This window comes from Propithecus coquereli, unplaced genomic scaffold (genome assembly GCF_000956105.1).
Source record: "Propithecus coquereli isolate 6110/MARCELLA unplaced genomic scaffold, Pcoq_1.0 Scaffold646, whole genome shotgun sequence".
NCBI lineage: Eukaryota > Metazoa > Chordata > Mammalia > Primates > Indriidae > Propithecus > Propithecus coquereli.
In genome coordinates, this window is record NW_012152463.1 from 601,257 (window position 1) to 614,775 (window position 13,519).

The 13,519-nt window shown below is 39.4% G+C and overlaps 1 protein-coding gene across 1 annotated transcript in view; it reads left to right on the top strand.

The window, feature by feature from the left end:
• The window catches only part of TTC7B (tetratricopeptide repeat domain 7B), a 236,156-nt gene that overhangs the window by 92,611 nt on the left and 130,026 nt on the right, over positions 1–13,519 (top strand). The window contains exons 7-8 of the mRNA XM_012660002.1: positions 2,037–2,209; positions 10,092–10,155. Of these exons, the coding sequence (XP_012515456.1) occupies positions 2,037–2,209; positions 10,092–10,155 (237 nt within the window). The remainder of the gene's footprint in view (positions 1–2,036; positions 2,210–10,091; positions 10,156–13,519) is intronic.

Here is a 13,519-nt window from a genome sequence, read left to right on the forward strand (position 1 = left end):
AACAGAGTGAGACCCTGTCTCAAAAATAAAATAAAATGGTTAATTGGTGAATTTTGTGTTATGTGAATTTTACCACAAATTTTAAAAAATACACAAAAAGTGCATTTAATGACCAAGTTTGTACATAAACATCCAGGCCTTAATCCAGGTCTACTTCCCTCCTTTAATTCTAAATTTATTTTATAGTTACCAATGATTTTAAGCATTTAAACTACAAACTAAATATAGGTTGAGTAAAAGGTATGATAGATATTGGTGATCTTGTTGGTAATTCTCATGTTTATCTCATTTTCTGAACTTCATTTGTGCTTTCCATGGACACAACCAAATGTCCTTTCAGCGCTCTGTTAAAGTGATGCCTTTAAAATATGCAATCACATCAAAACCCCATTTAAAAATCTCTCAGAAAGGTTAATATTCTAAGGGAAAATGAGATTTACCATGAGCTGTCTAGCAGTGGACCAGCAAACTGTTGAGGGCTGAAATTTTTACAACTTTAGAATTCCTGCATGGCAGATATATCCAGAAAATGAAGTTCCTTGTTCATTTTTTTCCTTTTAACATTTATTTCTCAGCTATAGTGAGTGGAAGTTATTTTTGCCAGTTGAATTTTCTAGCAGAAGTCATTAGCTTATATGATTGCAATGAGATCAAAATGAAACTATAATGGAAGGTTTAAGAAAACAGTTCAGGAACTGTTTAGGTCCTGAAAATTGTGCTCTTATGAGATCTTTACAGATTGCTCAGTAGGGGATGATCAGAGTACATTTAATTTCAAATTTTTATAGACATTTAAAGCCAGTGAGTCTTACTTGGGAATAATCAAGAAAATTTGCCTTTACCCAGTGGTTATCAGAAACCACTAGGCTAGTGATTTGGTTGCATTTAAAATTCCTTGTGGTGTTTTAAGAGATTTCACATGGATAAAAGCTTAACAAAGCTCTCTTCTGGAACATTTTTTTTTTTTTTTTGAAAGGCTCATTCTCTGGGAAGATGAGCATTCTTTGCATCTTGCAAAGAATGCTAAAACCTGGTGGAAAACCCTCCTGTTTGAAATTTTACTGTGCTACCTCTGGTTGATCATGGGCAGTGTGGACTGCTCTGGGATGCAATGCTTCTGGTTTCAGAGGGATTTTTTAAAAATTACTTATCCTCTTCTTTGTCACTGGAAGATTATGAGCTAAATGAAGTGATATGCATCAATCAAAAAAATACTTCTTAGGACATGCCACACACTCCTTGCCCCCATACACCATACATGGTACTGTTGTAGGCAGTGGAGTCCCAGCGGGTTTGGGAAAGCATATTAATCTACATCTAACTTAGGAGGACAAGATCCAGATGTTTCTGGGTTTCACAGTGAGGAAGAAGATACTCATCCAGCTTTTTGGAAAGGTCTTTTTTGATCAGGAACCCCAGGCCCCACTTTGCCTTCTCTATTGCACAAGGCCAGGAGGCCCAGGATGCATTGAAGACAGAGCACTCAGGTGCTGAGTCCCAGGCGTGGGCCATGTGGGGCCGGCCATTGGTGTCTCCAAGAAGGAAAACATTCTAAATATCTACAGTGGACATCAGATCGTCAATGGAGAGATTTTTTTTTTTTTTTTTCAGGAATAGCATCATCTGAGTACTGGCTTTATCAGATGTCAATTGGGAGGTGGTGAAAATATCTGCAGATCACCTGTCATTTATAAGATCTCTTGGGAAAGGGCTTAGCTAAAAGTTTCAGTTGTTTCAGGTTTAAAACATGTTTAATATCCCAGAGCGTAACAGACACAGGGTGGCATTTGAAGTGCATGAACCTCTTTTGTTTAAAGAGTTCAGATGTCTTAGTATATCATATTTTCTTTTCTTTTTTTGTCATAAACTGGTATAATTTTCATCATAAAAGTAAACATTTTAAATTATGAGTCTTGCAATAGGGCTCAGCACAGAGTGATGACCTAAATATTTATTGAATGAGTGGACGAATGAATGAATGAATGAATAATACAAAAGAGATTCATGGCTATGCTTTTCCTCCTTTGTGTTCCCAGACAATAGCCAGGCAGCTGGCAGAGATCTTGTTGCGGGGTATGTGTGAGCAGAGCTATTGGAACCCTCTGGAGGAGCCACCATGCCAGTCTCCTCTGGACGATCCTCTCCGGAAAGGAGCAAACACAAAAACCTACACCCTCACTCGGAAAGCCCGCGTCTACTCAGGAGAGAAGTATGCAAGTTGATGTCCTCACTTATAGCTTAGGGGATGGCAGGGAAACTTGGGGAAATTCAAGGATGAGTGGAAGTAGGAGGGCAGAGTTTTTCTTCTAAAAGAAAATCAGATGAACAAGTCTCATTTTCTAATTTAATTGATACCTCATTACTTCTCATAACTTTGGCAAATATCTGTGCACTAGTGGGGACATTTTAAGTAGAAAAATGCTCTCATCTCGGTACTTGGCTGCCATCCACAGCCATCACTATTGGTCTTTGGAATTTTTGTTCCACTTATTGTAAGAACCCCAGCGTTATACAGCAATCAACGGCAAGGCCATTTGTAAGCCAGAGCTAACATTTTTTCTATTCCTCAGCAATTCCTCGATCCTTTTGTTTAAAATCTTGTTCTAAACTGAACTAGATACAAGAAGGAGAATTAAATAATTTGAGAGTGATTGGAAGGTTATGTCTCTTTAGAACTTCTTTATCTTTTTAAGTTTTAAATTTGGGACATAATCACCTTGCAGGAAAACGGGCCAGAGAACCACATAGCCTTGGCATCAGGTCAGGTCAGAGGAAGCAGGACACAGGAGGGCACGAGACAGTGCTAAGGGCTGGGGGACAGAAACAGTTGTTGACTTATTCCCGATTCCTCCCGTTAGAGCCTTTAATTCCCACCGTTGCCTGTTCCTACAGGGACAAGGCCTGTTGGTTTTTCAGAATCTCTACATGAAGGAAAGGAGAACATGCATGAATAAATATGGATAACTTTGGTGCTATCGAATTGGAAAAGTGGCTAAGAGGCTACAGGCTGCTGCTTCTAATGCCCCAGGGAAAGCACTGACAGAGATGGGTGATTAGATACTCTCTCCACGTGTGACGTCTGAAAATGATTATTGCATTTTCAAAGGGAGACAGCATTTCTCAAGGCCACTGCCCGTTAATAATCCTCTTAAGTTGACCCTGGCATTTCTCTCCTTCATTGCCTTCTTCTTCAGTTTGCATTTCCTATGTGGATTCAGACAAGTTAGTATTTTCGTAGTTTTTTCTGTAGGCTTATTTTAATTTCATTTTCATCTCCCTTCTCCATGGCCTCGTCGATGAACCCACAGGTTTGTTTAATTCACAGCCTGCGTTTACTCCTTAGTTCTTACCTGGATTCACGAAGCATCTGTCCTAGCAGTTCCCAAGCTCTCACTTTAAAAATGCTGACCCCTCATTATGAACTATTTAGAGCAGGTTTAGAGTTCATTTTTTATTATGAACTATTATGGTGTATTTTTTAAAGTAATATTTATATCTTAAAAATAGACCATAGAGTTTTTTCCTGTTTTAGATATTCTTAATAACCAAGGTGCCAAGTACATTAAGAAACTTAGTTTTCACCCTCTACCCCAGTCCAGTTTGACACATGGACAGAGCTGGGGGTCTGTCTGGGTGCTGTTCCAGTGTGGCCCTATCCCTTGAAGGCAGATAAGCTTATAGTGCTGGCCACCTCTCCTCTATTTCTTCAACTACTCAGACTTTGCCACTTTTAACATCAGATTCCCCACCTGTGTAAGGAGAATTATGGAGACAAAACACAGATCGAGCATCCCCACAAAGGGAAGACTAAAGGGAGCATCCCCAGACCAGCACTAGTTACTGAGTCACAAGTTTCATTTCACAAAAGTGCACATGATCAGGTTTTTTAATTGTTTTATTGAGACACAATTCACATATTATGCAATTCACCAATTGAAAGTGTGTCATTTAGTGGCTCTTAATATACTCACATAGTTGTGCATCCATCACCACAACTGACTTTAGAAAATTTTCATTATCCCAGAAATAAACTCAGCACCTCTTTGCTGTGGTCCCCATGTCTCTCAGTCTCTTGAATTTCCATTTGAATTTTAGGATCAGCTTGTCCATTTCTGGAAAAAAAAAAAGCTGAGATTTCAGTGGGCATTGTATTGAATTTGTAGATCAATTTGGGAGTATTGCCATCTTAAAAATATTAAGTCTCTGATCTATGAACATGAGATATCTTTCATTTATTTAGGTTGTCTTTAATTTCTTTCAACAATGATTTATAGTTTTCAGGATATAAGGTTTGTACTTCTTTTCTTAAACTTATTCCTAAGTTTTATGTGTGTGTGTGTGCTAATTTTTTTGGTGCTATTTTAAGTGAAATTGTTTTCTAAATTTCATTTTTAGATTGCTCATTGCAAGAATATGGAAATAACAATTGATTTTGTATATTGATCTTGTATATTGCAGCCTTGCTGAACTTCTTTATTAGTTCTAATAGTTTTTTGGATTCCTTAGGATTTTCTATGTAAAAGATCATGTCATCTGCAAATGGAAATAGTTTCATTAATACTTTTTTCTTTCTAACCTGGATGCCTTTTATTTCTTTTTCTTCCCTAATTGCCCTGCCTAGAGCCTCTAGTATAATGTTGGATAGAAGTGGCAAGAAAGGACATCCTTGTCTTGTTTCTTATCTCCGCAGGGGTAAAGCACAAAGTATGGTCTTTAGTGTGGGTTTTTGTAGATGTCCTTCATCAGGTTGAGAAATGTCCCTGCTATTCCTAGTTTGTTGAATATTTTTATTATGAAAGGATGTTGAATTTTGTCAACTACTTTTCCACATCAATTGAGGTGATCCTGTGGTTTTTGTCCTTTATTCTGATGGTGTGGTTTATTACATTGATTGATTTTCAGATATTAAGCCAACCTGCATTCTTGAGATAAATTCCACCAGGTCATGGTGTATAATCCTTTTCATTTATTGCTGGGTTCTATTTGCTAGTATTTTGTTCAAAATTTTTGCAGCTTTATTCATAAAAGGTATTGTTTTGTAGTTTTCTTGTGAAGTCTTTGTCTCATTTTGGTATTAGGGTAATACCGGCCTCGTAAAATGAATTGAGTAGTATTCCCTCCCCTTCTATCTTTTGAAAACGTTTGTGGAGAGTTGGTATTAATTCTTCTTTAAATGTTTGGTAGAATTCACCAGTGAAGGTATCTGATCCTGGGCTTTTCTTTATGGGAAGTTTTTTGAATACTAATTTAATCTCTTTACTTGCTATAGGTCTATTCATATTTTTTATTTCTTCTTGAATCAGTTTTAGTGGTTTGCATCTTTCTGTTTCATGTAAGAATCTAGTTTGCTGACATACAGTTGTTCATACTATTCCCTTATAATTTTTTTACTTCTGCAAGGCTGGCTGTCACATCCTCTCTTTCATTTCTCATTTTAATAATTTCAGTCTTTTCTTTCTTTTTGGGGGGTCAGTCTAACTAAAAGTTTGTTAATTTTGTTGATCTTTTTGAAGAACCAACTTTCAGTTTTGTGGATTTTTTTTCTATTGTGATTCTGTTCTCCATTTCATTAATTTCCACACTAATCCTATGCCTTCAGTTATCACTATCAGTTTTTAGCTTTCTAATTTTATGTGTTCACAACTGTACTTCTTACTTGGAATATCAGTAAGGAGGGAAAACCTGTTGGAATTATACTTGTTTGGGAGCTCCCTTATTACCGAGGCAGGACTATCTGATCAGTCAACACTGTGGCAGAAAGGGCATTACCACCAGGTCAGTTATGCTGGTTTGGAGGTGGAACAGGGAATCCATAGATAATGTTCAGACCTCATTTGGGCCAATTGTCCCAACTCTTCCTTTCCACTCAGGCTCTGATGAGAAGTGTAAGTATAAAGCAGAATTTAGGTGGCAGAGATCCTGAAGGCTCCAGCAGACCACAAGGGCCGCTCAGGATAGTTGGTCATGATGGGATGTAACTGAAAAGTGAGCTCCCCCAGGAAGCTCCATCCCTGCCACTGCGACCAGACATGGAACAGGTGGAGGATGGTCACTCTCTGCCCATCTTGAATTTGGAAAGGAAATAAAATGTTGAAAGTTCTGGAGAGGAGGGATCACCTGTCATGGGCCTCCTTGTTTTCTTCCTTCTGGGTGTTCCCATGAAGAATTTTAATCGGCTTTTGATTACTTGTTTTTAGGGTAAGCTTTTCTTTGACACATAACAAACAGAGAGAAAAATAAACAAAAATATAAAATTTGATGAATTTTCATCAAGTGAACATAATCCATGTAATCAGCATCCTGATGAAGAAAACGTTGCCAGAACCCTGGAAGCCCTCTTGGTACCCTCTCCCAGTCTGAAATTTATGTAAATAGAATTATACAATATTTACTCTCTTATGTTTAACTTTGGTCTAACTTTATATTTTAAAAGATTCACCCATATTTTTGCATGTAGCAGTAATTTTTTTATTGCTGCAAGGTATTCCATTTTATGACTATGCTCCAAAATATTGATCTATTCTACTCATGATGTATACATGAGGATTCTGACCCTTGTCCCCACTATGTCTTCTGTAGAATCAGATAATGAATTAGTTTCCTACTCAAGGCTCATAGGAACAGTGCCACTGTGAACATTCTTGTGCATGTTTCTTAGTGTATTTCAGCCAAGTATATTTTTCCTTTCATTTTATCCCTCCTTGTAAAAAGCATTTGAGGTGGCTTAGATAATTAAATGCATATTAGACTAGATAATTAGCACAACGTAAAGCAGGAGATTAAAGACCACTATTGTGGATGGTAGTTAATATTGGACAATATTTTCAGGAAGTGGATAATGAAAAGATTTATTGAATGCTAGTGAGTGCCAGGCATGGTGCTAACCTCCTTTATAGGTCTAGGAGGAAAAAGTAATTGTCATGGAGTTCTAAGTACAGGTCTGAGCCTCCTATTAGCCAACAAGGAAGTTTTTCTAAGAATGGGGACGCTGTTTAAAGTGGAAAGATGAGGTACGTTGAGGGGTCAAGACGGCTTCTTGTCGGCAAAACCGAAGCCGTGTAAACAACCAGCTGCACCACTGGTTGGCCATCAGCTCCTCGCCTCTGCACAGAGCCCACCTGCAAGTCATGGTCACCAGGAGCACGGAAGCCCTTGTGCAAGGTGATGTGCCATGTGGGATTCACCCCATCCACTCAACAGAGCACAGCTCAGTGCACCTGGGCTGGTATACATGAAGGACCCTTCTTTCTTTGTTGCGAAGGAGCTTTTGACTTATGTGAATTGAAAAAAAAGGGAAGGGCTGTGGTGAGGCCCTTTTCCTCTCTTGGCACCCTCTTTCTGCACAGTCCTGGGACTAACAATAGACTCTACCTTCACATGTTTGGCAGACAGTATGACTTGGGGTGCGGGAGGGTGGGGTTTCAGCCATTCTTGGCTTTGAGTCTTCAGGTCTTACCTGGCTGGCTGTATTTCTCCAGTAATTTCCCTAGTAGTGTCCCAGCCAGGCATATTAAAATTATAAAGGCACATTACTAGACCTTGGAATTGATGTTATCATTGTTTACAAATCAACTTTCTTGTGGGTTGGTGTTCATGGCATTCCCTGAACCTAAACAGGGTCCTGGATGGTGCCAATGACCTTCAGACATCCAACTTGTCATTAGTCATGTAACAGCTAGAGGTGACAGAAGAGAAGAAATGCAGTTAGATAAAGTTGGATTAATTTCTTTTGTATGATTGTTTCTACCATGTACAGTAAAGTTTTTCACCTATCTAGGGAGAACTTTAAGAGAGAGCTATTATCTGGGAGCCTTTGTTCCCTATGTCTTCTGTAGAATCAGACGATGAGGTAGTAAATTCATCCAAAGTAAGAAAATGGGCAGTTTGCCTAAAGGTCCCCAGCGAGTTGGTGGCATGACTAGGATTAGGACGGAGCCCTCCCATTCTCAGCCCAGCAGCAGCGTTGGCACTGCCACCTCCTTTGCCAGCCCACCAGCTCTTGGGAGCTCGTCCTCATGCCTGCTGATCTGTTTTCTCCCTGTCCCTGTATCTCCCCTGCACTAACTTTCCTCTGGGTCCAGGGCCCCAGTTTGCCCACTCTTCAAGGCTGAGGCCTGGGCACCTCAGGGTCTCCCCCTCAGGCTCTCAGATCCCAAAGAGAAGAAGGTCACAAAAGGAAGGCCCCAACAATTTTGACCATCCACCCCGGGCTCCATGCTTCCCTGAGTGAGGAAGAGGGAAGAAATGGCCAGAAATGGGTCTAGAGAATTCCTAATTATTGAGAAGGAGGCTCTGAGTTTGTGGTTTTCCAGGCATGTCTCTTACCACTACCCTTTCTCCCTCCACTTCTTCCTCCCAGCCCCTGGAGCTTCGGAGTGCTCCTGAGCACCCACCTTGCCCGCCACAACAGGGAGGGCAGAGGAAGTCGCATTAGAATCAGTTAATGTGCCACTTGTTAGCAACTCTGGTAAAAATAACATGACCTAGCATTTAGACAGGCTGGATGGCTCAAATGGAATTTGGAGATTATCCATGGACTGAATTGGCTAGTGTGAAGTCCCAATTAGCATGGCCTCTCTCTGTTTTCAATTAATCTGGAGTTGGACAATGCCGAACTGGCTAGCTGTGAAGAAAGGGGTTAATGTTACTGCTTTATTCACAGGTCCCAATTGCATGTAAGCACCAGCCAGCGTATCAGGAAACGACTGCTGGACATAAACACACACACACACACACACACACACACACACACACACACACACACACATAAACGGGGAGACTGTTGGGGGGTGCTCTTAATTCAGGGCCTTTTTGCTCTATTTCTGAATTTAAGGGGAAAGAAGTATTCCATCTTCTGAAAAACTCTTATCACTTCAGGCTAACTCCTGAAGGAAGTCACTGCAAATCCCAGAATCTCGCTCCTCATTCTCAGGCCAATCTTTCATAAAATTTTAGCCCTGGAAGAGCAATAGAAACCATCCCTCCAATGGTTTTCTTACCTCTGTGATGTCAGAGTTGTAAGAAGAGCACTGTATTCTTTCTATCTAGATCTTCATCATCCTTTGATGCGGTACAAAAATTACCAGTGCTTCAGTGAGAACAAATATTTATAATTACTTGGCAATCATTTTTTTTTTTTTTTTTGCCTTCTTTGGGTGGAAATTTCTTCAATTAAATGATTGTAATGTTACCCCTGGGAAAATGTAAATTTAGTTTTTATTTCGTCATCTTCAAAATATCTAGAAGTTTTTTTTAACCAAGTTCATTTTAATTTATTGCAAAGTCTTCTTCATTCCATGAAAAAAAGTTGAGTTTGGCCCAATTGGTGACAACAATCACAATTCTACTCAAAGGATTCTAGAGCTTTAGAACAAGCGGGGAAAAAATGCTGCAAGTCTTTAAAAGTGCTCACAGCACAACAAATAGGATATACAGAATGCAGATTGGGGTTGTGTTTGGGTTTTTATTGTTCTCTAATCCTGAGCAACATTGAGCTTAAAAGCTTTTTCTTTTAATCCAAGATTTTAGAGTTCAGCCAAATTCCATAAAATAGATTAATAAGACAGCTCTTGCCATAATAAAACATGTGTGTTTAACTAAGATAGCCTACTAAATTCTTATAGTGTTAGAGAAATTATTCAACTCAAAAACTGCTTTTTCAATCTCATTTCATCTAAATGACAATGTAAGATATGTCAGTTAGCAGGTAAGAGGTAAGAAGAGCAGTGAAATGTCTGCAATTTATACCTCCATAATGGGTTAGGAGAAAGTTTGTATTATTTACTGTCGGTTTATAGAGATCAAAATTTCTGCCTCTATAATAGCAACATATATTTTTTGGGCTTTTAAACTTGGTTTTTACAACTTTACTTCACCCTTCTGCCTGCCATTAAAATGCATAGCTAAAAATGTATTAATTCCGTAGATTTCCATAGAAATAGGCAAATTAATTCAAGTGTCCAAATTATGCAGTATTTTTCCTGAGTTTTATATAAAAATCTAGAAGCTTTTAGCATTCAGTTCCGCTCATATTTGTGTATTTTATGTTATTTTGAAATTGCAATATATCAACGTTGGTTTGCTTTTTACAGCATTTTTTGTCCTCAAGAAAATACTGAAGAAGCCCTGTTGTTATTGCTGATTAGTGAATCAATGGTAAGTGGAGTGTGTTTTTATATCGTTCTTCCCCTCGTCCCTGCAGTACCTTGTTTGGTATGACCATTCCATTGGTATGGTTACTCTTTTCCTTGGGAGAAAATACTTTCTAGAGGGGATGCCTGAGTGGGAAAAAACAGTAGAGTTTTAAAAAGAGGGTTGTTTCTTCATTCTTGGACTTGCTAGCAATGTCCCTTGTTCAGCTTGGAGCTTGGCACTTCTCCAGTTAGCATGTGTCTTGGTTCGTTCATTCATCCACCAAGTATCGGTTGAACACTCATGCAATTGTATGTAGGTAAGCCACAGCTAAAATGACCACCAAAGGAACCTTAAAAAGAGAAAGAAGCTTCCAATGGACAACCTTTACAAGCCTTCTCAATTTTCCCTGGTGTGAGGGAAAGTTTGGGGATAAAACACTTGTTGGACATATGAACCTCTGGTTTACGTAGTAGGAGCCTGATGAAACGGCCTTCATCCCCAAGCTCCCACCTGTTCCCAGGCACTGCCAGATCCCAGGCTGTGAGAGCTCACTGCTATTACCTGGCCATGCTGTTGGGAGGGAGTTTTGCCAGATCATCTGATTCCTTTGAAATGTTTTTCTTAGTGTTTGGCCAGGATATTGAGTTTTAAGTCTAAAATTGCATCACTCATCATTTATTGGGTTTCTATTCTGTATATCACTAGGCATTACAGCCCTGGCTTGAAATCAGGGGTAATGAGTGTTGTAATAGTTAATACCTCAGCAGGTACATTATGTGTGCTCAACACCTGAGCAGAACGACAGGCTCCTGAAACTCAAAGGACTAGAGAACATCATGTCCATTCACCTCGTTTTACAGATAAGGAACCGGAGGCCCAAGCAGGTGAAACTCATGCATCATGCAGTGGTCTACCGTTCCTTCTAGCAGGTTGTACTGTCCTCTCCTCATAACTTCCACCCCACCACAGGCAGGGGGAGAAAAAGGAATCGTATCTCAAGCAAGAGAAGGCGTTTCCCTTCTTCTGCTCGCAAACACACTGTTGCATTGGAGGTATGAAATACACTCAGGTGAAAGACTTAGAAATGGAGCACAAGAAGAATGTCCATGTGCTGAGAGCAGGAGGGATCGGAGGAGGCCATGAGTAGTGAGGGAGGGTAGCTCTCTTCCCTCAGTTTCAAACCTTGGGTTTTCTTGTTCTGTGGAATGGCCCAGAGATGTTTACAAGAGCAAGACTGCCTGAGTTACCACTTCCTTTTATTTGGAAGCTCTTTGGCATCATCAGGATTCCTCTCAAGGACACAGGTTGCCCCTTGGGTCCTCTTGCCTTGACTGTCAGCTGGTAACTTAGGACGGTGTCATTTTCATTCTCTACTGTGCCTTGGCACAGTCAGGGGGAAGGCACATAGGTGAGCAGGCTGGCACTTGGTGGCATTCAAGTGGACAAGTCTCACCAGGCTTCATCACCATCACCAGTTCATGGATGGCGCCAGCAATGTTGGCCTTCTAGCTAACATACCCTTACACCAAGCTGGACTCGTCACAGCTTCTCAGATAGTTTCCTTTGGGCAAACTTGGTTGGTCATTGTGTAAAAGTTCTGAAAGTGTGATGACCATACATTTTAGATTGCTTGGATGATTCTGATTGAAAATATTGTGTTCTGCTGTCAGATCATGTGTTCCAGTCTGGAATTTGGAAAACATGGCCACATCTCTAAAACGCTCGTTCTAAGTGTAGATATTTTTGGAATGATGTCTTCAACTCTCCTGCTTCTTACTTGAAGTGGTATAAACTAATAATACTCAAAAGTTGAGATCTCTTTGAGATAGTCAGATTTGGCTCTATGGTATTTAATCTCCAGAATAATCTCTTCAGGGAATGGTGGAATCCAGTGGTGTCATCAGTAAACATGAAGGGTTAGGTTTCTAACCAAAACAATTGTGTTCTCCCTGTAAGTCATTTCTTAAAATGTAGGTAGAAATCTAAATTCAGTTGCCTTTGGAAGCCTTTTTTCATGTCCTTTGACTCCTTGATTTTTCAGCTTTTAGATAGAAAATGTATGTGCTTAATTTCAGAACCAAAATGAAAATTGCTATGTTTTTTGATGCCTGAGAAAATTGTATTCTTTGTTGGTTCTGACTTTAACTTAGAAGCATAAATTTGTCCATAGTCTTTCTACCTACAAGAAATCATTTGGAATTATACTGCTTTCTCACTGCAAGTCGAATTAGTTTTCCCTTGGAGAAGGGGATTATTGAACTATGTTTGCATAGCTACCACTGAGACAATACCTGGAATATTTATTATTTGTGGATCTGTTAGAGTATACCTTTTTAATCAAAAGATATGGATACTTTCTTTAAAAAATGAAAATAAAAAGCATTTGTCATAATTTGAAAATGTCTCATAAATAGTATTTTTGTTTTGTTTTATTTTGTTCTCTTCCAGGCATTGGTCTCAGTATGGAACATTTATAGCAAATAAATGAAACAAAACCATTTACAGCAGGCCCTATTTCCATCAGAGATTCTTTTGTCAGGCTCAAAAGGCAGTCTTAACAAGAAAAACTTAGAATGAAATCTTCAAAAGCAGGCTTATTTCCATAACAGATGACTCACTTTGTAGGAAGTGGACTGTCTTATATATTCTTATTTGTCTTTGACATTTAAGAGCAAGGAATTTTAAAGTGAGTAAGTACTGATGGGTGGCTAAAAGTAAATGCCTTGGACTTACACACAAAAAGAAGGCATTTTGTCTCATTAGTGAGAGGGAAGGTGTGTGTGTGGCCTTTCTGAATGTCAGGCAGGAAGATAAACATGAGCCTTCAGGGACAAGTGACCCCAGGTCCTTATGTACCACTTTCACGGGAAAGGCTGAGTGGCCCTTGCTCTGCTCCTAGGGACAGATGGATCTGGAGACTTCTGTTAACTAGCAGGGAAAAAAGGCAGGCGAAATCTAACTTTGTTGAGTCTGAACTCCCTATTAGGGAAAAAAGGAGAATGAGCTAGCTGTTAAGTCTCTAATACATGTGGAGGAATCTGTAGAGAAATTAAATTTCAGGAGTAATGGAAACAAGTTGCTATAAAGAACATTTGTTTTCTGGATAGATGAGATTAATAAGCTCAAATGTGCCTGATGTATTTCTATGCTAAGCAGTAGCGATGTGAAATTGACAAGGTGTTCTCTTGAGTCCTCTGTGGTAATATCTTTTAAAGTAAAAGTCTGCTTGTTTCTGTTTTCTCTTACGCCTCCGTTTTGTGCTTCGCTGATCAAGATTGAATTAGTGTTTGTGGTCTGTTGCAGTCGGGATGTCACATAGGGATTTGAGTATTGCTTGGTAGCAGAGGGAAAGCATGATGTACCTCTGCAGGACTGATGGAACTTG